Genomic DNA, 27,594 nt, shown 5'->3' with positions numbered 1-27,594 from the left:
AACAGAATGTAGCATGATGACTGAAAATGAAAAATGAAAAGCAACTAGGTAAATCCAAATATAAAAACTATTGCAATCCTGTTGCAAAGTCCTTTTGTTAAACTCCCTCTATCCTTTTAAGTCTGTCCTATAACACTAAAACATTTATAAAAAGCTCAAAATCCTAATAAATCGCACAATTAAAGTAATGAAAAAGGGCTTGCCCTCACAGCGACCAATTCCTCTCCCACTCAACAAAGTTCAAGACAGTTTTCATGTCATAAAATGCTAAATATAATATCCCCAACCATACAACCATCGTAAACTCATTTAAATCTAGGAGTTTAAGTTCATAAAATAGCCTTAAAGGTTCCAAGACATAAATAGAAACCACTTCTGCCTGGGTCCAAAATAAGCTCCAAAGGCAAATAACAATCCAATTGATATTTAATTCATCAATCAGTTTGTTCATGTTCAGTTTTACTTATTGATTTCTTAGTATGTACTTTCTAATTGCAGACAATTTTGAAGATCTAAATTTTAGCCATAAAGGTCGATTCTATTGTCAATTTGTAGGCAATATATTTTGTTTTGTACAACTTTAGATTGTTACTTTTGCACTATTTTTAACAATAATTCATTCATTATGAACTAGATAATCCTTATATTTATTTCTTTCCAAAGCACATCTCACTCTATACTTGTATGCTTTTAAGTCTCTGCTCAAAATATCCTCTAATCAGAGGTCTTTAAGACCATCTTCCATCACTATCTTCTTATCCCTAGTTATCTTTCTTCATAGAACTTAGAGCCTCACATAGTAAAAATTCTATTGTTGATCTGTCTCAGCATACTCCAAAGTTAATCCCAAAACACAAAAATACTTGTACGAGAATGTTCATAACAGCTTCATTCACATTAATATTCAAGCTATATTCAACCTAAATTCCATCAACAGAAAAATAAATTGTAGTATATTCATATAAAGGAAAGGTCTACTGATACACACTACATCAAGAACAAGGACTACTACGCTCTCTGAGTGAAAGAAATTGGAAACGCAAATGCTTCTGAGGAAGAGAAGGTGGCTGCTAAAGGGCAAGAGAGAATTTTCTGGGGTAATCAAAATTTCTCTATCTTTAAAGAGGTAGAGGTTACAAGGGTATATCCTTACATAAACTTATCAAACTGTTATAGATAAAATCTATTAATTTCTCCATGTAAATTATACCTGCATAAAAAATCTAAGCAATAAGAAAAATAATCAGTGTAAAAGAATATAAACTGGGAAGTGCATGTGGCTCAAGCAATCGGGCTCCTGTCTACCATATGGGAGGCCCCAGGAATAGAACCTGGGGCCTCCTGGTAAAGGCAAACTGGTCCACACTGTGGAAAGCTGGCACAGCAAGATGATGCAACAGAGGGAGACACAGAGGAGAGACAGTGAGAGATGCAGCGGATCAGGGAGCTGGTGTGGCTTAAATAATTCAGTGCCTCTCTCCCATGTCGGAGGCCCCAGGATCTGTTCCCGGTGCCTCCTAAAGAGAAAACAAGCAGACACAGAAGAACACGCATCAAACAGACACAGAGAGCACACAGCAAGCACAAGTGGCAGGGAGAGGGAATAAATAAAATAAAATAAATCTAAAAAAACAAAAGGATATAAACTGTAAACATGACATTAACAATGGATATTAAGAGTGGATTTTTCCTTTTTTCTATCCAAAATATGACAAAATATTAATAGTCTGCATGATGGGTATACAGATGTCAATTACACCACTCTTTCAACCTAGAGGTATGAAATTCGGAAAATACACAAATTAGAACAATAGAAAATAATCCAATTCATTCAAAAGGTTAATTAATTCAAATATAGGAGTTATTGCTTATACTACAACATGAAGACTTAACAAGTTTTAGCCTAATCTTTCTGGAGAAATGTTGCCTGAAAAAAAGAGAACCTTAAAATAAGCACTGAGGATAAGGGATCTCTTTCTCATTTTAATTGCAAAACTACAAACATGAATGGAATCATGCAGAATCTCATACAAAAGACAAATACTGTTTTCAATTGTCCATGAGTCTTGTCCATAATTATATTTATGTTGAGTTTTTCACATTTTCCAGTGATAAATATGATATATATTTTTACATTCTGCCATATTTTCCCTCCTTACTCCTCTTATGTCAAAGCAGTCAATATTAATAACCTGAAATTACCTCCATAATTATGGCTAAAGTCATTCAATCATAAGCAAAATATGTCTACCATTAAATTTAGCAGTTTTACAAAAATGGGATCATAATATACACATTTTGATGCATCTTATTTTTCCTCACTCAATACAACATGAAAATCCCTCCAGGTCAAAAAAACAAACCTCTGGCTTGCTTTTTAAGAGCTGCATAATTTTCTATGGAATGGTTACAATACAATTTATTTAATTATTCCCACTGGTATGCATTCAGTTTATCTGAAAATAAACAGTCTCCAAAATATATTCTATATACCGGTACTTTTGTTCTGATGACACAGTTTTGAAAAGTGAAAATACTAAGTCAAAGGGCATGTGTTGGATTGCTAAATGTATTTAATTGTAATAAATATTGCTGATTTACTTTCCAAAACTTTCTCCCAAATTACACAGTCCCATCAACACTAAAAAGTTTTCTGGTACTCTTATATGTGGATATTTACTTTCCACTATATTCCTAATATACGTTGCAGTCTTTTAAATATTATGTCTAACATCTTCAATGAAAGAGTTTTGAACTTAAGCTTGCTACATGCCTTGACTGCATTACTTAATATACAATTCCAACAATATTCCAAGTATTTAGAAACTTGTCTAGCACAAATTCTATGAGAGAATGCTTTATATTCTAATTCATTTCTATGTTCACTCAGCCACATTACCATCAAATTTTTGTAGCCCAGTTCTCATACAATACAGCTGACCAATAAGAGCTCTAGAAAGTCAAAGAGAATATTATAAAATGGGAAACAAAGAAAGCAGGATGAGTCCCAAACCATACATATGGCATTATTTGCAGTTTAAATGAATATGGAAATTCTATATTAACTAGGAAAAAGTACTTTTATTTAGAACAAATATGACCAGGAAAAGGCAGCAAAGAAGGCACAACATGAAGTTTTTAACTAGCAGTTCTATTATATGGGTATGAAAGTGGTTTAAAGCGCAAGTCTAAGGTCATGTGTATTACTGAAAGGAAAGCTAAAAAATGTAACATGGGAATGTACAGCATCCTAATACCACATATGAAATATAAATATGGGTAAAATTGCATATATAAGACCATTTTATGCAATGAGTATCTCATGATGATGGAGGAGATTGTTGTTATGGGGGAAGGAGTGGGGTGAGGGGGGTGGGAGGTATATGGGGACCTTATATTTTTTTAATATAATATTAAAAAAATAAAGACAAAAAAAAGACCATTTTACTTTGAAACTGAATATATGTTAATACTACAAGATGTTAATAGACAAAAAAAATTATGCTAAGTGAAAGAACTACAAACTGTACGATTCTCTTTATATAAAATGCAAATATAAATCAATTTATAAAGAAAAAATTCAGGAAGCAGATGTGGCTCAAGCAGTTGAGCACCCACCTCCCAAATGGGAGGTCCCAGTTTTCAGGTCCCAGTTCCTCCTAAAGAAGACAAACAGAAAGCAAGCAAAATCAATGAGCAAACAGACGAGGGTGCATATAAAGCTTCTTTAAAAATAAAAAAATATGAAGAAAAAAAAAGATAAAATTAGGGGAGCAGATGTGGCTCAAGCAGTTGGGTGCCTGCCTCCCACATGGGAGGTTCCAGTTTCAATTTCTGGTGCCTCCTGAAAAACCAAAAACAAACAACTTGCAAAACAAATGGAAAAAATCAACTAGGGGAGCTGATGTGGCTCAGTGGTTGAGTGCCATCTTCCCACATACAAGGTCCCAGTTTCAATCCCTGGCCCCCGGGACCTCAAAAAAAAAAAAAAAAAGACAAAATTAGATTAGGCATTATGTAAGGCTGGGGAAGAATAGAGCGGTTGAGAGGTGACTGCTAAAGGGCGTGAAGTTTTTCTTTTTGGAGTAATGAAAAGTCGAGTAATTTGATTGTTGGAATGAATGCACAACATTGTGATTATATGAATAGCCCTTAATTACACACTTTGGATAGATCATATGGTATATAAATATACCTAATAAAACTGCTTAATAAATTAATAAATAATTGTACAAGAATAGCCAGAAATAGCAGCTATGTATATCAGGGGACATAGAGAGATTGAGAGGTAAAGAATTTTCTTTTGTGTTGGTTTTTTTTTTATTATTGAAATAATGAAAATGCTCTAATATTGACTGAGGTATAAATATACAATTGTGTGATTATACCACTGATTATAAACTTCGGATGAATTTATATTCTTTATTAACACGTATCAATAAAATTCATTTGTTTAAAAAAAAAATCAACCTGTGATTGAACAACAACAAAAAAGCAGTTATATATATACATGATTCAAATGTTCTATACTGGAAGACTTTATACATTTACCAGTCATTTTGAGAGAAAAAAATATATATTTAATATTCTTAAAAAGCAGTCCTCTCCTAGGTAAGTACATAAGAGAAATGGAAACAGATGTTGTGATGGCAGTACAACCTTGTGAAAATTCATTTTAAAATGGTGAATTTTATGATATATGAATTATATCTCAATATAAAAAAGGAATGAAATACTGATACACCCAACAACATAAATGAATTCCAAAATAATTTTGCTGTACGAATTAAAAAAACATAAGGGGGAACACAACCATGGACAAAGTAAACTTGTTAATGTTGTAGTAACTGAAGAACATTTAACACTTTTATAAATATAGTAGTTATCAGAGATTCTGAGGGGAGAGGGAGGGAAACAGATAGAATACAGAGCATTTTTAGGGCATTGGAATTAAGTGTAAACCACATGTAAACTACAGATCTTGGTTTATAGCAATGCTTCAATATTCACCAGTTGTAACAATTGTACTACATTACTTTAGGATGTTATTAATAATGAAAGTTTATTATGTTTTTAAAAATCTCAGAAAGCTTAGGAAAGAGAAATTTATGTATACAAATATGTAAATATACAGAGGCATACATTTATGGATAAGATATTTAATTAGAATAAATGGTAACCATTAATGTTTAAATTTCCAAGACCAACTAAAGTATTTTCTATTTACAATAGTTGATTTGAGCAGAAGCAATACAGAAAACAGAAAGAACGTGGGATTTGAAGTCAGAGAGACATGAACTTCAAAACTCACTTAAAACCTCAATTTAGATCTTCAGCCACATCTGTAAAATACCTACTTCATACATAGCAAGAGTTCAGAGAGAGAATTCCCATCTCTACTTCAGGTACCCATCGTCTCCTGGGAATTTCAACAAGGACCCTTTCCTTGCAGTCTGCCCTACCTAATTTGGACTCGTGCATCCCCACGGTCCCATAAAACAATTTTATAAAATCTCATACTATTTACAGATATCCCTAGATAATCCTGACTAATACAAGAAGCCATATTCAAAAGAATATAGACTTTATCATTCCATATAAACGAAGTTCAGAAACAGGCAAAAGAAAACTAGAAAAAGAAACGTTTTATTTTTTGATCAAGGTGTGGTGGCACAGGTATTCATTTCATACTCTGTTAACCTTCATATTGGTCTTACGCACTTTTCTAAAGTTATATTTTATAATATAAAGGTAAACCAAACTATTTTACAAATAAATTAAACAATTATTAGAAGACAGAATTAAGAAAATCTCCACAAAAAAAGAAACTAAATACAAAATGGGATACAAGAAAATTTAAAAAGAAGTTATATATATCCAATATTCATCTAATAAAAGTTCTAAAAAAAAATAAGTAAAACAGAAGGAAGGAAATTATAATAATCTAAGAACATTTCCAAAATGCAAAACCCTTACATCCTACCTTCTGCTTTCTGCGGAGCTGTCAGCATGACGCTATAAAAATCTAAGTCTATGCCCACTTCATCTCTTGACTTCTCAAAACCTTCCAGTGGTTTCGAGAAGAAAATACTTAAAATGGCTTATAACTCCTTGGCCCATCATTTACTCCTTCATATGATCTCTCTTATCCATTTGCTTTAGTCTCACTGGCCTCCTAACTGTTAGCCAACATGCAAGTATCCTCACCTCAGGGTTTTTGGATTCTGCCTAGAACCGTTCTCATTCTTATGTACCTCATAATGGACATAATGGAGGGAATGATCCCTCACCTAGTTCAGATTGTTACTGAAAGGTCACTTTCTCAGTGAGTTCTCCCTTTCTAATACATACATAATCCACACCTTTATCCTTCCACGAAACCATATGTATTTACAGCATATACTCAACCATATGCATAAACTACTCAAGTCTACTCTCTAACTGCCAGGTTGCTGGGGTTGGTGTTTTCACATGATAGGTAAAAAAACATGTAAAACAAGTTATGCAATCCAGACATCAACTATATCCATTACTAAACTAACTTTGGACATTTCTTCAGTCCCTTTAAAGATTTACACAATACAGGAGGAACAAATCTGCTGAAAAGACACAAAATTCTTGCTGAATAAGCACTAATTTCTCAAGAATCCTGGAAAGATAATCCTTTCTCTCTTCACATATCCAATGAAGGATTTCTATTCAGAATAAGTAAATTCAACAGTAATTGGCAAAGAATATAGACACTTCACCAAAACCTATATATAGATGTCAATAATCACATAAAAAGCATCAACATCATAAACTATCAAAAATTGTGAAGGGCATACTAGAAAAAACCATGAGGAAAAATCTTATCTTCAAAAATTTGAAGTCCATAACAAAGAAAGAGTGCAATAAAAGAAAAGAAAAAAAAATTCTAAATGAGCTTGAAGATATAGGCAATTTTGTAATTATGGACAGTTAACATCCACAGAGGGCCAAGTCAAAAGGTTTCAGGAAATAGGGTGGGTAGAGACGGAGGTTGGGGAATTAATGGAGAGAAAGGATTAGAAAAGTGAAAGAAAAAAAAGTGAATGTTCAGAAAGAACCATATGGAGAAGAGTGTGAAGGTGAAATGACTCAGATTTCTGATGTCTCTGATTTCTGATTCTCATTTCTTATTTTCATTTACCACTCAGTAAAGACTGCCATTTATCTAGAAGCATATTTAATTTCTCGTTTCCATCTTTGTTCCCTTCACCTGGAGCACTGAGTGTAAAGATTTAGACCATTAATAATCCTTGGTTTTTCTCTTCAGTGGTTCATATATAGAACTATTCTTTACATTTTAATTATATAATAGATGTCTATGCACCCATCACACAAAATAAGAATTTTATAGACACATATCCTAAATGCTATCACCGACTACCAACTAATTACTATCCTATAGTGATAGTGTGCCTATCATACCCTGGCATACCATCATACACACATAGAGAAAGTTATATTTTTAAAATTTTCATATTTTAAAATTAGAAGACTTTTGTTGGTTCATGTGTCTGTTCACTGCTGATAACCATAAAGCTATAAAATTTTACTTGCCTCAATTTAGATTCTTACTATCTCCCACAAATCAAAACATTTCCATACATAAACCCATATACACATAAAAACTGGAAAATACAGCAGCAACAAGGGGAAATTTTCAGTGAAAACAAGGTTAAAAGAGTAGCTGCCAAGAAGATAGTTCATTTGATAACAACTGAGTCCTACAACTCTTTGTTTTTAAAACTAAAAGCATCAAGGGGAAGAAAATAAATGATGCCACTCTCTGAAAGACAAGAATCATAGTAGACCCTTGCTGATAATAAGAGGGAAGGGAAAGTTTAAGACTCCTTTACCTATTCATGAGATCAAAAGAAATAAAGGAATCCCTTGATGTTTTTATCTTATTCTTTTGTTACTACATCTAGAACCAGGGAGAAGAAAGCACTAGTAAAGCTAGGTAGGATACCTGTGAAAATTCCTCTTAATGCTTGCCTCTTTCAAAGGGTTAGCGATAACTTCTTTAAAGATACTCTCAATTTTAACCTATCTTCCAAATAAAATCCAATTCCAGATTTATTTATTTCCTTGTTTATATAAAGTCATACAGCACTTTTACTGTTTGAAGCAATGTTAAGGAAAATTATCCAAACTTGGAATTAAAGCAAAATGCTGAACTTCAAGAGCTTTGAGCCAAAATGAAGAAAAATGGATTAAATTTACCCTCTTGCCAGAAAAACTTTAAAACGCTATTTAAAATATGAAAAACCAGTTTTCTGACATTGGACAACAGGCAGCACAGGACATCAATCCTTGAGAAAAGGGAATCAATGTGAGCCATGTGGATGCCCCAGATTACTACTCATTTGCTTTAAGTATTGTTAGTACCTGCTTTTACCCTAGGATGGCAGAAGTAACTAGCTGCAACAATGACTATATGGCCTAAGAGCTTAAATTATTATTATCTGGACTTTTAAGAAAATGTTTGCAGACTCCTACTTTGGGACCAAAGGCTATCTGGGCATACCTAGTAAATGGAAAAATCAAGCACTGAAAGGATCAAATTACTGCCCAATAATCGAACTGTGTTTCAGAACACAGTCCAAAATATTTAAAGGAATACAAAAAATTCCACCTGGCAAAATTAAGTTCATAATGTGTGCTATCCAATCCTAAATTTCCAAGTATACAAAGAAGCAGAAAAATACAACCCAAATAAGGAGAAAAATCAATCAATTAAAACAAATTATACAAAGATATTAAAACAATTAAAACAAATTATACAAAGATATTAAAACTTTTATGATAAATATACTCTACTTACACATACAGAAGAAGAAACATAAGTGTGTGTGACACAATCATACTCATTTGCATCTCAGGGAGACAAAGAAGAAAGGAGCAGAAAAAATTTCTGAAGAAATAATGGTCAAATACTTTCCAAATCTGATGAAACACATGAATGTACACACCCAGGAAGCACAATAAAACACAAGCAGGGAAGCAGACATGGCTCAACTGACAGAGCGTCCCCCTACCATGTAGGGGGTCCAGGTTCAAACCCAGGGCCTCCTGGCTTGTGTGGTGAGCTGACCCACAGGCAGTGCTGCCATGCTCAAGGAGAGCTGTGCCACACAGGGGTGTCCCCCGCATAGGGAAGCCCTATGTGCAAGGAGTGTGCCCTGCAAGGAGAGCCCCTTGTGTAAAAGAAAGCACAGCCAGCCCAGGAGTGGCGCCACACACACGGAGAGCTGATGCGGCAAGATGGCACAACAAGAAGAGACACAGATTCCCAGTGCCACCAAGAATGCAAGCAGACACAGAAGAATACCCAACGAATGGACACGAGAGCAGACAACTGTTCAATAATTGATAGAACATCTAAACAGAAGATTAGTAAGAAAATAGAGGACTAGAACAACACTATAAACCAATTAGACCTAATGGACATATAAACTAACATTCCATTCAACAACAGAACGCACTCTTTGTCACTGCTGCAAAAGTATTATAATATTACTGTTAACTATCAAAAATTATAAAGAAGATACTTTATCAATTCTAAGGGACTACAATAGGGGTGTATAAGGGGGTGTGGGATTTTTCCCTTTGGAGTAATGAAAATGTTCTAAAATTGACTGAGATGGAACAGATGTAGCCCAAGCGGCTGAGCACCTGCTTCCCATGTGCAGGGTTCCCGGTTCAATCCCAAGTACCTCCTAAAAAAAAACAAGACAACAAGCAAAAGGTCCAACTCTCATTGGGGAGTGAATGTGGCTCAGAGGTTGAGCACCTGCTTCCCATGTATGAGATCCTGGGTTCAATTCCCAGTACCTTCTAAAAAAAAATTTGACTGAGACGACAGCACAACTCTGATGAAAATAAGAGGCAACAGTGTACACTTTAAATGGATTGTGCAAAGCATGGGACTGTATAACAAGTGAATCCTGTAAACTGTGATTAAAAGAACAAATATGAGAATGTTCTCTTATGAACTGTAACAAATATATAATACTAACACAGGGTGTTAATAATTAGGTGGGTTGGGGGAAAAATACACCAAATGAAAGAAACGGGCTATAGGTAATAGTAATATTTGTTTTGTTCTGGTTTTTTTTAGTAGTAATATTTTGACGATGCTCTTTTATAATTTGTAACAAAGGTTTCACGAGAATGCAAGGTATTGATGGTGGAGTGATGTACGGGAGCCCTGTATGATGATATGCATGTTTGTTTTGTAAGTTAATAATTTTTACTACACACTTATTGTTTATGTATGTTTATGTATGAATGATAAACTTCAATAAATTTTTAAATGAAAAAACTTTTATTTACTGTTCTTTTTAAAAAAAAATCACAAATCAATAACCTAACTCCACACATAAAAGAACTGAAAATACAAAAGCAAACGAAACCCAACATTAGCAGAAATTCTAGCCAGAGAATTCAGACAACAAAAAGAAATTTAAAAGTACCAAATTGGAACAAAAGACGTAAAACTACCCTATTTGGAAATGACATAATCCTATAAATAGAAAATCCCAAAGAATCCACAACAAAGCTATTAGAACTAATAAATGAATTTAGAAAAGTTGCAGGGTACAACATTAGGTTTCTTTCACCTTTTGGCTATTGTGAATAATGCTGCTATGAATATTGCTGTTCATTCTTTTTTATGGTTGATTAAATAGTTCATTGTATGGATATACCACATTCTGTAATAGTGAATTGTTCTCACTTTGGGCTATTCTTAATACTGATACTATGAATATTCTTGTACAAGTTCTTGTTTGGAGATATGTTTTTTCATTTCTCTTAGTTGCATACATAGGAGTTTAATAGCTGTGTGATATGGTAATTCTATGTTTAACATTTTGAGGAAATGCCAAGCTGTCCACAAGCAATGTGTGAAGGTTCCAATTTCTCCACATGCAGATTCATACTTGTTTTTTTGATGACAGTCAATCCTGGTGGGGTGAAATGCCTGAAGGGACTTTTTACAGTGACAGAAAGGCTTAGCAATCATTGTAATAGTAACTGCACATCTGCCAAAACTCCTCAAATGGAATACTTAAAACTGGCAAGTTTTATTGCATGTCAGGTATTTCTCAATAAAGATAACTTTTTAAAAAGAATTTATTTTAAAATAAGTATTACTTGGTAAATTGTGAGTTTTCACTTTCACATCTAAAAATGAGTTATGATAAATGAACACAGATTTCCAAAACTACAACTTCTCCTTTCACCAAGACACCTACACTCTTCTTTAGAGTTCTACAGTAAAAAGCATTTAAGTTGTATTGCTATTAATCAGCATCTCTATTACAAGTCTGTCTATTTGGGTCAGAATAATTAAGTTCACATGGAAGTTAGCTGCTTCATGTTACACCTTTGTTTTTATCTGATTCCAGCTATCAGTCACCATTTTGATGCTAAGTCCTGTAAAGGGAACCAACATTTCTTTTAAAGGTCTGACATAAGTTAAGGTGAATGTAATTGGAATAGGCTATAGCTGTCTTTAGGACTTACTTCACCTTAATGGCTTAAAATTTAAAATGTAGTAAGGTAAGACACTGGTTTTTCTATATGTGGTCCCCATAGTAACTACTTCACTGCTCTTCACTGTTAAAAAAACCAACAACTCCAAATACAATGAAGATACTGATAGAAAAAAATACTTTGGATCTTAAAAATGGAAAAAAGAGAAAAGCAGAGATACTTTACATATATTTCAATAGATATAAAAGTGTGGGGTTTTATTTTGCTTATTTTATTTTTTCCTTTACTTTTTTTGTTTTTTGGTTTTTGTATTAATTGGTTATGTGTAGTTATGGTGGTGTGTTGTAGTGTGTGATTTTCAGCTGTCAGAAAGATAGCCCAGAAACAGAAAAATGTGGATCTGATAGAAGTGTTTCCTTATAGTAATGGAAAAGTCATAGACAATGAAGCCTAACTGGTTAAGAGGTAAGCTTTAAAGTTCAAATTTTAACTCTAGTGCTTATCAATTGTGTGACTTTATGCCAGTCACTTACCCTCTTTGAGGTGACCCAGCAGAGAAATAGATGGGCAACTTACTAAATTCTTACTTGATCTATATAAACAGAAGAATTCTAGGATGAGTAAACAGAAGTTCAACTTCAATTACCAAAGCAAAGAGTCTGAATCCCTCTGGCAAACCCCAAACTTGATCTAGTTACATTTCCACAATGTTTTGAATAAAGAGGAAGTCAGGTACACTGCCAAAGCTTTATACTATTAATTTTTCTTGCAGCCTTCCCCAAAGGAACTTACAGCCTTAACAAGGAGAGAGTTCATTGGGGAAAAGGAAATAACCAAATTTGGGGGGATTATTGGATACTGGCACTGACTTCATTCCAGGAAACCCAAATGTCACTGTGGTCCACAAGTTACAGTAGAAATTTATGGAGATGAAGTGATCAATAGAGTTTTAGTGCAGGTTCATCTCACAGTAGGTCCAGTGAATCCCAAAACCCATCCTGAGGTGTCTTCCTCAGTTTCAGAATACATAATTTGAATAGATATATTCAGCAACCGATGGGAACTGTCATTTGGAAAGCATCATCAAGCATTATTAATTCACTTAATATACAAATTTACTTCCTTTCCTTTCTGTTTGGTATATTTCTCTCTCACTATAGCATCCACAGGAAGACTCTAATTTCAAGGTATAAGTAGGTATGAAACAAGAATACCATCAATTTCTGCAATCCGACACCATGACATCACCACAAATAAGTAGAGTACCACCTCTAAAGCAGAAATTTTCCTCCAGAAACACTGTTTCTCGCACTGAAAGTATTAAAGAAATTTAAGATGAACAGAACACATGTTTCCAAGTTATACTCTACCTGAATCACTGGCTTTGCAAATCTGCTTCCCCAAGAACATGAGTAGGCATGGCCAAGTACTCCCTGATCACAGCTTTTAATTAGTGAATTTAGATCACTGGATCCCAACTGAGAGCTATTATTTCAACCCACTCCAGACAAAGGCAGCAACAGCACTTCCTCAGGACTGTGGGGGAAGTTAACTGAATGGCTGCATTTGCAAGGCAGGCAAGGAAAGCACAGCGTTGGGGAGCCATCAGAGAGGTCTTCGTTCCTGATCCCCTTCCTGGGGCATTTTGGAGCTAGTCTGCACCCTCTTCATGTGGTTCAGTTCCCTGGCCCTGTATTGTCAGGAAATACTGAATTGGGAAAGCCTTCTCCAAGGTGACCCTCCTACCAGAATTTGCCCTTCAGGCAAAAACAGCAAGAGACAATGAAAGAAGTGTAAAAAACTACAAAGGCATCACAAACAGAACAGATCAATATTCCTGGTGAAAGAACAAAGGAAAGGAAGCTTTTTCTTGGAGGTGAAACAGTTGAACAAAAAGTATAACCTTGGAGCACCTGCCTCCCAATTACAAGGTCCCTGGTTCAAGCCCCAATAATTACGTAAAAGAAAAAAAAAAATGTAATCTTAGAAATTATACACATATCCAAAGCAAGATTCAAATGGAAAAGAACTGAAAATCTCTGATAAATTAAATAGGAGCTGTTCTAAAGGTCCAGAATAAGGCAGACTAAGCATCAACAATAAAACACTAAGCAAGAAAGAGAAACCGACCTTCAGAGTAAACTCATCAAGATAATAAGATGCTTAGACATTAGCAAAAAATTACAAGTCATACTAAGAAATAGAAAGATATGGCCAGAAATGGGAGCTGTGGATAACAGAGAAAGATAGAGAGATCGAGAGGTGATGGATTTTCTTGTTTGTCTTTTTCATTTATTATTATTATTAAAATGGTGAAAATGCTTTAATGATGATTGAGATGATGAATGCACAACTATGTGATAGTGCCAAACACCACTGATTGTGCACTTTGGATGAACTTTATGCTTTGTTGACATGTATCAATAAAATTTATTTTTGTTTTTTTTTTTTAATAAAGAAAAAAGGAATAAAGATATAGCCAGACAAGGAACAAACTCGAACCTCAGACAGTCAGAGAATTTGGAATAACTAATCAAAGACGTTCAAACAAATCTCCTAAATGAATTCAAGGAGATGAAGAAAATATGACTAAAGAGATAAAGGATATTAAGAAGACATTGGTTGGTGCCTTGCCAATGGGTCCTACTTTGGAATTTGTGCTCCTGAGTGTGATGGAGTTGGACTCACATGTGACTTCTCTACACATGCCTCTTCTGTCCCTTTTATTGAACCTATAGTTGGCGCTAGGGTTGGTGTATGTCCAAGAGTCTTGAATCTCTGGGCATCCATGTGCCAACTGGGCCCTGAGCCTCAACAGAGTTGGAATTCCTATTCTCCTGTCCACTGGACTTACCCAGGTCGCTAACAAGAAGATGAGGATGGACAACCACCACACTAAGGAACCAAGAGAGTCTACAACTGCAAGCAGTAGAGTGCCATCCATCAGCCATGTGGGATAGAAATACCCTCTAGAATAAGAGACGGAGTGGGCATCACCATCCCACAGTCCTCAGGATTAGGGGAAAATATGGACTAGAGTGGACTTACTGGTATTCTACAATAGAATTATTGTGACTCTAGCAATGGAAGAAATTATATCATTGATATGGAGACAGTGGCCTCGGGAGTTGCTGAAGGCAGGGAGAGGGAAAGAGAGGTATAATATGGGGGCATTTTCTGGACTTGGAGTTATCCTGAATGATATTACATGGACAGACATAGGACATTATATATCCTGCAATAACCCACTGAATGGACTGGGATAGAGTATAAACTATATTTTAAACTATAATCCATGCTGTGGAGCAGTGCTCCAAAATATATTTATCAAATGCAGTGAATGTACCACACTAATAAAAGAAGTTCTTGATGTGGGAAAACTGGGGGGGTGTGGGGATTAAGGCATATGGAAATCTCCCATATTAATTTAATGTAACATTTAGTGTGATCTGTGTATCTTTTAAAAATAAATTAAAAATACATTAAAAGAGAAAAAAAAAGAAACTACCACCTAAAGAAAAGACGACGACACTGGAAGAGCATAAAGAATTTGAAAGTATAAAAAGAAACATAATAGAGATTATGGATGACAGGCACAATAGAGTCATGCAACAGCAGATTTGAACAGGAAGAAGAATCAACAAACTATAAGATAGGACAATCAAAATCTTACAGACTGAAGAACAAACAGGGTCTCAGGGATTTGAATGACAGCACAAAGTATACAAACATACATGTCATGAGTCTCCCAGAAGGAGAAAAGAAGGGAAAGGAGGCAAAAAGATTATCTGAGGAAATAATGGCTAAAAATTTCTAAACTCTTATGACAAACATAAATATACATGTCCAAGAAGCAGAATGTACCCCCCCCCAAAAAAAAACCTAATAGACCTACCCCAAGACACATACTAATCAGATTGTCAAATGCCACAGATACACAAAAGGACAAATACTGTATGATTGTGTTACTATGAACTAAAGATATTGTGTAACATATTGCATGATTCCATTTATATATTTACAAATACAGATCAATTTTAAAAAGGAGAGAGAATTCTGAAAGCAGCAAGAGAGAAGCAGTTTGTCACAAATAAGGGATCCTCACTAAGACTAATAGATGATTTCACATCAGAAACATAGAGGTGGGAAGCAGACTTGGCCCAATGGCTAGGGTATCTGCCTACCACATGGGAGGTCTGTAGTTCAAACCTCAGGCCTCCTTGACCCGTGTGGAGCTGGCCCATGAGCAGTGCTGATGCACGCAAGGAGTGCCATGCCATGTTGGGTGTCCCCCGCATAGGGGAGCCCCACATGTAAGGAGTGCACCCTGCAAGGAAAGCCGCCCAGTGCGAACAAAGTGCAGCCTGCCCAAGAATGGCACCACACACACAGAGAGCTGACACAACAAGATGACGGAACAAAAAGAAACACAGATTCCCGGTGCCGCTGATAAGGAAGGAAGAAGAATACAGTGAATGGACACAGAGAGAAGACAACTGGGGGGAAAGGGGAGAGAAATAACTAAAAAATAAATCTTAAATAAAAAAGAAACATAGAGGTAAGAAGGCCATGTAAGATGTTGGTGGTGGGGTGATGTATGAAAGCCCTGTATGATGATATGCATATCTGTTTTATAAGTTCTCAACATTTATTATATACTTATTGATTATGTATGTTCATGTATGAATGATATACTTCAATAAATATTTTAATTTAAAAAGGCAGTGTTAAGATATATTTAAGGTACTAAAAGAAATATATATATATATTACTTTTTTAAAAAGGTTTACATTACATAATGTTACGTAAAACTTATAAGGGATTCCCATACAACCCCTTCCCTTCCCTTCCCACACTTTGCCACATTAACAACATCCTTCACTAGTGTGTTAAAAAAATTGTGCAGGAGAAAGTATAAACTACAGTGTAGGGAAGCAGACTTGGCTCAACGAATAGAGCATCCACCTACCACATGGGAGGTCCAGGGTTCAAACCCAGGGCCTCCTGACCTATGTGGTGAGCTGGCCCACTCACAGTGCTGAAGCATGCAAGGAGTGCCATGCCACACAGGGGCATCCCCTGAGTAGGAGAGTCCCACACGAAAGGAGCGCGCCCCATAAGGAGAGCTGCCCCATGCGAAAGAAAGTCCAACCTGCCCAGGAGGGCGCCACACACACGGAGAGCTGACACAGCAAGATGATACAACATAAAGAGACACAGATTCCCAGTGCTGCTGACAAGAATACAAGCAGACACAGAAGAACACACAGTGAATGGACACAGAGAGCAGACAACTGGGGGGTGGGAGGAAGGGGAGAGAAATAAATAAAAATAAATCTTTAAAAAAAATAAACTACAATGTAAACTGTAATCCATGATTAGCAGCTATTAATCCTTTATCTTGCAAAACCTGTCATTCAAAAATGCAGCTGAGAGAGTTTGTTTAATAAGAGACCTGCCCTAGAAGAAATACTAAAGAGAGTTCTGCAGGTTGAAAGGAAAAGACAGAAGAAAGAGGCTTGGAGGAGAGTTTAGAAAAGATAATCACTACAGGGAACTAAAAGGATAAAAAGAAAGACAAGTGTTAATGGATTAAATTCCCCAATCAAAAGACACAGATGGGCTGTCTACAAGCTACTCACCACAGTTCCAAGGATATAAACATGCAAGAGAGCATAATAATAAAAGGGGCAAATTACCAAGTGAAATAACCATCATAAATATGTATGCACATAACCATGATGCCCCAAAATACACGAGGCAAACATTGGAAAAACTGAAGAGAGGAATAGGCGTCTCTACAAATAATACCACTCACATCAATAGATAGAACATCTAAGGAAGCAGATGTGGCTCAAGTATCTGGGCTCCCATTTGCCATATGGGAGGCCCCGGGTTCGATTCCCAGGGCCTCCTGATGAAAGCAGGCTGGCCCGCACAGAGAATTGGTGCAGCAAAATGGAGCAACAAAAAGAGGCACAGAGGGAAGACAATGGAAGACACAGCAGACCAGGGAGCCGAGGTGGCAGAGGAGACTGAGCACCTCTCTCCCACTCCGGAAGATTGCAGGATCAGTTCCTGGTACCGCCTAAAGAGAAGACAAGCAGACACAGAGGAATGCATAGAGAATGGACACAGAAAGCAGACAGGGAAGCGGATGTGGCTCAAGTGATAAAGTTTCTGCCTACCATATGGGAGGACCTGGGTTCGATTCCTGGTGAAAAAGAAGAAGAGAAAGGGTGCCCATGTGGTGAGCCAGTGCCCACATAGTGTGCCAATGAGTGGCAAGTGAGTCACGCAGCAAGATGATGATGCACCAAAAGGAAGACAAGGGGAGAGTCAAGATGAAGCGCAGCAGAAGCCAGGAACTGAGGTAGCACAATTGACAGGGAACCTCTTTCCACACTGGGGTCTCGAGGATTGAATCCTGGTGAATCCTAGAGGAGAAAAAATGAGAAAAGAAGACAAAAAGAGAAACATACACAGATAACACAGCAAATAGACAGCAAAAACAGCATGGCAAGAGGAGGGGAGGGGGAAAAATAAATAAATGAATCTTTTTTAAAAATTAGAAAAAGAAAAAGATAGCAGGTGCAAAATGGGGGGGGAGAAATAAATAAATCTTTAAAAAATAATAGAACATCTAGACAGAGAATCAATAAGGAAACACAGAACTTAATAATATGATAAATGAACTGGGTTTAACATATATATACAGAACAATGCACCCCAAAAAGCAGGATATATATTCTTCAAGTGCACATGGATCACTCTCCAGGATGGATGACACGTTGGGTCACAAAACAAGTCTCAATAAATTTTAAAAGACTGAAATTATACAAAGCACATTCTATGTTCATAATGGAATGAAGATGAAAATCAATAATTGGCAGAGAGCTGGAAAATTCACAAATATGTAGAGGTTAAACAACACACACCAACAGTCATTGGGCAAAGAAGAAATTACAAGAGAAATGAGTAAATATTTCAAGACAAATGAAAAAGAGAACACAACATATCAAAACTTAGGGGATGCAGCAAAGGCAGTGCTGAGAGGAAAATTTATAGTCCTAAACACTTACATTAAAAAGGAAATGTAGGGAACTTGATGTGGCTCAAGCAATTGGGCTCCTGCCTACCATATGGGAGGTCTGTGGTACGGTTTCCAGTGCCTCCTAAAGAAGACAGCAAGCTGGCAAAACAGGCAGGTGCAGCAAGCTGATGCAACAAGAGACACAAGAAGAAAAACATAATAAGAGACACAGCAAAGCAGGGAACAGCGGTGGCTCAAGCAATTAGGCACCTCCCTCCCACATCAGAGGTCCCAGCCTCAGTTCCTGGTGCCTCCTAAAGAAACAAGGAAAATGAACAGACAAAGCAAGTGCAAACAATGAGGGGGTGGGAAGAAATAAATATTTTTTTTTAAAAACGAAACGTAACAAAAAAAAAAAAGGAAGAGCCAAAATCAAAGACCTAACTGGAGGAACTAGAAAAAAATCAACACGCAAAAATCAGTAGTGTTTTTATACACTAGTAATGACCAACCTAAGGAGAAAATGAAGAAAAAAAATTCCATTTTTCAATAGCAACAAAAAGACTCAAATATATAAAAAGTTAAAATATTTAAAAGTTTAACCAAGGAAATAAAAGACTTATACACAGAAAACTATAAAGCATTGCTAAAAGAAATCAAAGACCTAAATAAATGGACGGACATTCCATGTTCTTCGATTGGAAGACTAAATATCATTAATATGTCAATTCTACCCAAACTGATTTACAGATTTAACACAATCCCAATCAAAACTACAACATCCTATTCTGCAGAAATGGAAAAGTCAATCATCAAATTTATTTGGGGGAAGCGGAGTTGGCCCAGTGGATAGGGCATCCATCTACTACATGGGAGGTCCGCGTTCAAACCCCGGGCCTCCTTGACCCATGTGCAGCTGGCCCACATGCAGTGCTGAGGCATGCAAGGAGTGCCGTGCCACACAGGGCTGCCTCCCGCATAGGGGAGCTCCACGTGCAAGGAGTGCGTCCCGTAAGGAGAGCTGCCCAGCGCAAAAGAAAGTGCAGCCTGCCCAGGAATGGTGCCACACACACGGAGAGTGGACACAGCAAGATGATGCAACAAAAAGAAACACAGATTCCCGTGCTGCTGACAACAAAAGAAGCGGACAAAAAGAAGAACAGGCAGCAAATGGACACAGAGAACAGACAACTGGGGTGGGGTGGGGGAAAGGGGAGAGAAATAAATAAAAAAATTTTTTAAATTTATTTGGAAGGACATGTGGCCCAGAATAACCAAAAAGAAAAAAAAAAAAAAGGAAAAGAAAAAAGGTCCTGAAATTCAAGTTGCCAGAATGTGTAAATAAAGTTTTAATGGCACACACACACAGAAAAAAAATATCCTGGAAATTTAGAACAAAGTTGGAAGACTCACATTCCCTGACTTTAAAAAATATAGTAAAATTACAGTGGTCTAAAACAACATGGTACTGTCATAAAGGATATATTCCCCTAAAAGCTAGTTTCATGTATTTGTGAATTATTAAGGGAAAAAAAATCTACAAATGTATACACTAAGCTATCAATATAGTCCCCACAGAACATTCCCAGGAAATGGGGAAGGAAGGAAAAAAAGGAAAGAGGCTGTCTGGTTTTAACTTGATTACAGATTTATGGGAATTTTCACTTTCTTATATTTCAGTATTCCTAAATTTTTATAAATGAAAAATTTTAATGTCTTTATATTTTTAAAATTAAAACAGTATTAAGGGAAGTGAAGGCTTCCTGTGATCCCGTTATTATTACAAAGTCTATAACCCAAGAAAATTATCAATTTTACTGATAAATATTAATGAAGTATACAATCCATCCAAATACCATATAACCACTGGTATTTGGTATAAATAGATGGTTGTGCATTAATCACTTCAATCATTATTAGAGCACAAGGCACATAAGTAGATACACAGTAAGGGGAGCCAATGTAGCTCATGGTTGAGTGCCGGTTTCCCACATAGGGGATCCCAGGTTCAATCCCTAGCACCAGTGCCAAAAATAAAAATAAAAAATAAAATCCTCTATGAGATACAAGGACAGTTAAATTGCTCAGTATTTCACCTTTAGTGAAAGACAGGCTTCCCACAGACACACTCACAGAAAGAGAATCTCTCTTCTTTCAGGTCATAACTTTCAGAAGATTACACTATGCAACAAATAAACAAGCAAGAGTATTCAAGAACTGGAAATAGTAAATGTTGCTGAGGCAGAAAGAAAATGATGAATATGGCAGATGATGCTGAAAAGTACACAGTAAGAGAATCAGGTCTCAAAATATCTAGTAAATCATGTATACAGCAACTCTTCTAAATGCACATATTAATTCTAAAAGTGTGCAGATTCCTTTGTATTTTCTACATACACAAACAAGTCATCTATTAATAAAGACAATTTCACTTCTTTCTATTCTATGTAACTTTCATTTATTTTTCTTGACCTATTACAGTTGCTAACATCTGTAGTAAAAAAGTAAATAGAAGTGGTGAAAGAAACCACCCTAAACTCAGCAGGAAAGTATTCAATATATCACCACTGAGTATGACACTAACTAGATTTTTTTTTTTTAAAGATTTATTTATTTCTTTAATTCCCTCCCCCCTTCCCCCCCCCCCCCCGCCCCCGGTTGTCTGTTCTCTGTGTCTGTTTGCTGCGTCTTGTTTCTTTGTCCGCTTCTGTTGTCGTCAGCGGCACGGGAAGTGTGGACGGCGCCATTCCTCGGCAGGCTGCACTTTCTTTCGCGCTGGGCGGCTCTCCTTACGGGGCGCACTCCTTGCGCGTGGGGCTCCCCTACGCGGGGGACACCCCTGCGTGGCAGGGCACTCCTTGCGCGCATCAGCACTGCGCATGGGCCAGCTCCACACGGGTCAAGGAGGCCCGGGGTTTGAACCGCGGACCTCCCATGTGGTAGACGGACGCCCTAACCACTGGGCCAAGTCCATTTCCCTAACTAGATTTTTTTGGTAGATAACCTTTGTCAGGTTGAGGAAGTTTCTTTTAACACCTGGTTTGCTGAAAATCATAAATGACCACTGAGTTTTGTCGAAAGTTTTTTCCACAACTATTAAAATGTTCATCTGGGGTTTCTTTTTTCATTCTATTACTCTGGTGAGATATACTGAATGATTTTCAAATATTAACCTAGCTTATATTACTGGAATAAATCTCACTGGTCCAGATGAATAATTCTTTTTATATGTCATTGAACTATATATGTTCTAATATTTCTATTTAAATTATACCAAATAGTTTCCATCCTTCTGCCCCATGGGATCTAAACCCTTTATCAATTAGAGGCAGAGTGAGCATCACCATCCCAAAATCCTCAAGACTGGGGAATAAACAATGGATTAAAGTAGACTTACTATTATTCCACTATAGACTTATGTTATTCTAGCAATGGAAGGACTTTTATCATTGAAGTGGAGGCAGTGGCCAACACAGATTCTGAGGTGAAGGAGAGGAAAAATAGGTATAATATGGGGCATTTTCAGGACATTGGAATTGGCCTGCATGACACTGCAATGACAGATATAGGCCATTATATATTTTGTCATAACTTACAAAATTGCAAGGGACAGAGTATAAACTATAATGTAAACTATAATCCACAGTTAATGGCAATGCTTCAATAGGTGTGCATCAATTGGAACCAATGTACCACACTAATGAAGGATGTTGTTAATGTGGGAAAGTGTGGTAGGGGGAAGGAGTGGGACATATGGGAGTACCCTATATTTTTTATGTAAGTTCATGTAATCTAAAGTTTCTTTAGAAAGAAAAATCAGGGAAGTGGACTTGTTCCAGTGGATAGGGCATCCGCCTACCACATGGGAGTTCCGTGGTTCAAACCCCCAGCCTCCTTGACTTGTGTGAAGCTGGTCCAAGCACAGTGCTGATGCGCGCAAGAAGTGCCCTGCCACACAGGGGTGTCCCTCGTGTAGGGGAGCCCCACGCACAAGGAGTGCGCCGCCCCGTAAGGAGAGCCACCCAGTGCGAAAGAAAGTGCAGCCTGCCCAAGAATGGTACCACACACAAAGAGACCTGACACAGCAAGGTGACGCAACAAAAAAAGAAACAGATTCCCAGTGCTGCTGCTAAGGATAGAAGTGGGTCACAGAAGAACACACAGCGAATGGACACAGACAGAAGACAACTCGGGGGGCGGGGAAGAGGAAAGAAATAAAATATAAATCTTTAAAAAATTTAAAAATTAAAATAAAACAAAATTAAATTAATTGATTAATTAATTAATTACTAAATAGAAAGGAAGAATGAAATGAAAAAAGAAAGGAAGGAGAGGAGGGGAGGAAAGCAGGAAGGGAGGGAGAAGAAATGGATAGATGGATGGATGGATACATAGATGGAAGGAAGAGAGGGAGAGAGAGAAGGTGAGTGTTTTATATGAGAGGCTGAAGATAAGAAAAACATGATACCAAAAACTGAACTAATCAACAAAAGATTATAAACAATATTGAGACAATCTCCCAAAATGAACAGAAAAGAATGATTTTCTTTTTTTATATTAACCAGTCCAGGGGGAGAATTCTCAAATAATACAAGTACCATGAGAATTTAAAAATTTAGGGAAAGAAATCATCAAAAAAAAATTGAAGAATATTTCTCCAAATTGTAAAATTTAATTTGAATGTGGTTAAAAAGGGAAATTTTAGGTTGCATATATGTTACTAGAATTTTTTAAAAAAACATCGCTAACAGGTATAGGATTTCTTTTGAGGGTGTTGAAAATGTTCTAAATTGTGATGATGGTAGTACAACTCTGGAAATATACTAAAACCATTGCATTATAAATGGGTGAATTGTATGGTATGTGAATGATATCTCAATAAAGCTAATTAAAAAATAGGACTGTACAACACAAAGAGGGAATACATTGTAAACCATGGACTATAGTTAATAGTATTATTATAATAATATCCTTTTATCAATTATAACAAATTTATCACATTAATACAAGGTTTTTATTTTTCTAAAAAGATTTATTTATTTATTTATTTCTCTCCCCTCCTCCCCCCACACGCTGGTTGTCTGTTCTCTGTGTCTATTTGCTGCGTCTTCTTTGTCCGCTTCTGTTGTTGTCAGCGGCACAGGAATTTGTGTCTCTTTTTGTTGCGTCATCTTGTTGTGTCAGCTCTCCGTGTGTGCGGCACCATTCCTGGACAGGCTGCACTTTCTTTCGCGCCGGGCGGCTCTCCTTACGGGGTGCACTCCTTGCATGTGGGGCTCCCCTACACGGGGACACCCCTGCGTGGCAGGGTACTCCATGCACACATCAGCACTGCACATGGGCCAGCTCCACACGGGTAAAGGAGGCCTGGGGTTTGAAACGTGGACCTCCCATGTGGTAGATGGACGCCCTAAGCACTGGGCCAAGTCCACTGCCCTAATGCAAGGTCTTAATGATAGGGAGGTATATGGGAACTGTATTTTCTGCATGATATTTCTGAAAACCTACACTTTCTCTAAAACAAAAGAAAAAAACAAAAACAAAAACTATAGGCCGTGGATTTCTGAATGAAGGGACCTAGGGCAATGAATGAACCAAGAAAAACCATTGCATAATTTCAGAACACTAGGGACAAGGTAAAGTTTCTACTTTTCGCAGAGAGAAGGAAAAAAAAGGCATACACAAAGGAAAAAAAGTTTCAAAATGGCTTCTGACTCAATAACTGCAACGTTAGATGACTGCCTTCAAAATTCTGAGGTAACATTATTTACAAACAAAATTTTGATACTCAAATTATCAATCCAGAGTAAAGGAAAAATAGGACATCTTCAGACACATGCAAGGGTCTTCCACACACCCTTTCTCAGGAAGCTACTGAAGGATTTACTCTACCAAAATACACGTATTTAAAGTGGGTAAAAGAGGGGTGGGGAGCAACTATTTTTCATTACAAATTTTATAAGATCAATTGCAATATTATCTTTTTTATAGTGTGATACTCTTTCACAATTACTTCTGCCCCAAGTAAAAGTTGAGAAAAGTTGGCATAAACAAAAAGCTTTCAAAAAGAAAGAAAAGTGTATAGCAGAGTCCTTTCAAAAAAGAGCTCTTCTTGATTCAATGAAGAAAACCATCCAAAGAGAAAGCTGACAATTCCAAAAACCTTCAAGAAAAGTTATGGGGGAAACGTACTTGGCCCAGTAGTTAGGGCGTCCGTCTACCACATGGGAGGTCCACGGTTCAAACCCCGGGCCTCCTTGACCCGTGTGGAGCTGGCCCATGCGCAGTGCTGATGCGCACAAGGAGTGCCCTGCAACGCAGGGATGTCCCCCGCTTAGGGGAGCCCCACGCGCAAGGAATGCGCCCCGTAAGGAAAGCCGCCCAGTGCGAAAGAAAGTGCAGCCTGCCCAGGAATGGCGCCGCCCACACTTCCCATGATGCTGACAACAACAGAAGCCGACAAAGAAACAAGACCCAGCAAATAGACACAGAGAACAGACAACCCGGGGGGGGGGGGGGGATTAAATAAATAAATCAATCTTACAAAAAAATAAAGAAAAGTTATGTTCTACAATCTCACAGATCAAATATTTCACTAAAACAGAAATGCAAAAGAAAAAGAAGAGAAAAGAGAGACAGAGACAAAAAGCTTAAATCTGCCTATACCATTTAATTCAAAAGCACTGGGGGGGAGCAGACTTGGCCCAACAGATAGGGCGTCCACCTACCACATGGAAGGTCCGCGGTTCAAACCCCAGGCCTCCTTGACCCATGTGGAGCTGGCCCATGCACAGTGTTGATGCGCACAAGGAGTGCCGTGCCACGCAGGGGTTTTCCCCGCATAGGGGAGCCCCACGCACAAGGAGTACACCCTGTAAGGAGAACCACCCAGCGTGAAAGAAAGTGCAGCCTGCCTAAGAATGGCGCAGCACACACGGAGAGCTGACACAGCAAGATGATGCAACAAAAAGAAACACAGATTCCCGGGGCCACTGATAAGGATAGAAGCAGTCACAGAAGAACACACAGCAAACGGACACAGAGAGCAGACAACTGGGGGGGGGGGTAGAAGGGGAGAGAAATAAATAATTTAAAAATCTTTGAATAAAAAACAAGGGGGGAAATCTTTACATGACTGCAGGATATTGTTTCCTTGTTACTTCAACCCTTCCCATTTCATTTAAACAGACTTATTCTATGCACAAGCACATCATTTTTAGTAAACATTATTCTCACTGCCAAACTACTAAAACAAGTCTTACAGAGCGTATATTTCACTTCAGGATAAACCTTTCAAATGCAACAGAATTAATATGCACTTAACCAAACAATATTAATATAATTACATTTTTAGTGAACATGTACAAACATTAGAGAGAACACAGTAGTTAGTGAGAAAATACAATCTTAAGAAAGTTTAATGCATTAAATAGCCAGGTTTAACTTAAACATATGCATGAATTTTTTAAAATATATAGTATTTTTAATACAGTATTAGGATACATTAGCTATTAAAGCAGAGATTCAAGATCACAAACTCTAAACTCCACTTTTCACAGAGGTAGAGATTCAGACAAGAGAATCATCTTTAAGAGAGATAACAGTGAAAGCTAAGCTCTCCAAAGCAGTATGTATAACGAAAAAAGAAGGGCAAAGGCATGGGAACAACCGAGACCTAGGGAATACCCACAGAAGAAAGCTAAGCCAGAAATATAACAAACGTGGCACAGTCAACAAAGAGGGGATCTGGGAAGAACCATGCCATGAAAGGCAAGAGAGAGGAGGGATTCAAGAAAGAGCCAGCAAAGTCACAAGCAATAAAGAGATCAAAGAGAAGGAAGAAAAATAAAAACCACAGCAGAAAGTAAATGGTCATACTGGACTGGTTAAGATTACCTATTTCTATCTCAACTGACAGAATTAAGAGTTTATCTTGGGGGGAGGAGGAGGAGAATGAACACTTGGAGAAAAACAGATTTTAGTTAACATTCTTCTGTCTGTAGTCCAAGACCAACAAAATAGAAACTTTCTGAATGATTTGGGTTTTTTCTTAAGGGCTACACTCACCAAACTGTGGAGCAGGCAAGATTCTAGCAGCTCTAATTGGACCATGTCGTACAGAGAAGAGCTCCTGTGCTTCCCCACTGATCTGCATAAGAGAAGGCAGAAAATATTTCAGTGAATGAAAACTGAGGTCACATTATTATACAAAAATAAAACCTCTTAAATTCTATCATATTTTTTGTCTGAAATTACTATGTACACATTTATAGTTGGTGTACACATTACTTAAACTCACATCTCTAATTACAATAAATACTTTCAGAAAATTTTAAGTGTACACATTCAATATGAACAGGAACATAAAAGGTAAGTTTTGAAAATCTATAATGTTTATCTTGAGCCAACTACTCTTTTCAGCTCCTGCATGACTGCTTTCCATATAAGAGCCAAACAACTATGATTTTTAAATTAGTGTCCTGTTTTCCATGTAAGAAAAAGGTAAGTATTCTCACTATTCTGAAAAGCTGAACTTAAATACTGCAATATTAAAGATTTGCAACTTTAGCAAATGTTACACATGAGAAAGAAAAAACAAAACTAGGTATATTGCAAGGAACACTGAAGTGGAATAGAATGACCTAGGTTACAGTTACGATTCTGCAACTAACCAGTTCTTAACCTTGAATAAATCACTTAAACTCAATTGGCCGATCTTCTCATTTATAAACAGAGAAGGTAAGCTAAAAGACCTGAAGAATACTTTTAATTTCAATATTCTATGAATAAAAAAGGCATCTTCAAATGTCATCATTTTTATCTTTCAGTACACCATATGGATGTCTATTCATTGAGTCATATCAAACTCCTCAAATTTAAAGTACACAATTTTCTATTGATCCAAAGAATAAAAGAGGTTTGCTAATATATGTGTCAAGTATGAAAAACATTGCCTTTCAAAAATAGTGGCTCAAGAGAACAGTGTGGGCTGACTGAAGTATTGAACAGGTTAGATTATAATCCGTTAAAAGCTT

The 27,594-nt window shown here is 36.9% G+C and overlaps 1 protein-coding gene across 12 annotated transcripts in view; it reads right to left on the bottom strand.

Annotated features, from left to right (window-relative positions):
• The window catches only part of BCAS3 (BCAS3 microtubule associated cell migration factor), a 586,860-nt gene that overhangs the window by 495,946 nt on the left and 63,320 nt on the right, over positions 1-27,594 (bottom strand). For all 12 annotated transcript variants that reach the window (XM_071210528.1, XM_071210535.1, XM_071210533.1 and 9 more), the window contains one exon: positions 26,627-26,708. In XM_071210528.1, coding sequence (XP_071066629.1) covers positions 26,627-26,708 — 82 coding nt within the window. The remainder of the gene's footprint in view (positions 1-26,626; positions 26,709-27,594) is intronic.

This window comes from Dasypus novemcinctus, chromosome 21 (genome assembly GCF_030445035.2).
Source record: "Dasypus novemcinctus isolate mDasNov1 chromosome 21, mDasNov1.1.hap2, whole genome shotgun sequence".
Lineage (NCBI taxonomy): Eukaryota > Metazoa > Chordata > Mammalia > Cingulata > Dasypodidae > Dasypus > Dasypus novemcinctus.
Note: the sequence above shows the minus strand (reverse complement) of the source record. Positions and strands in the feature narration are given on the sequence as shown.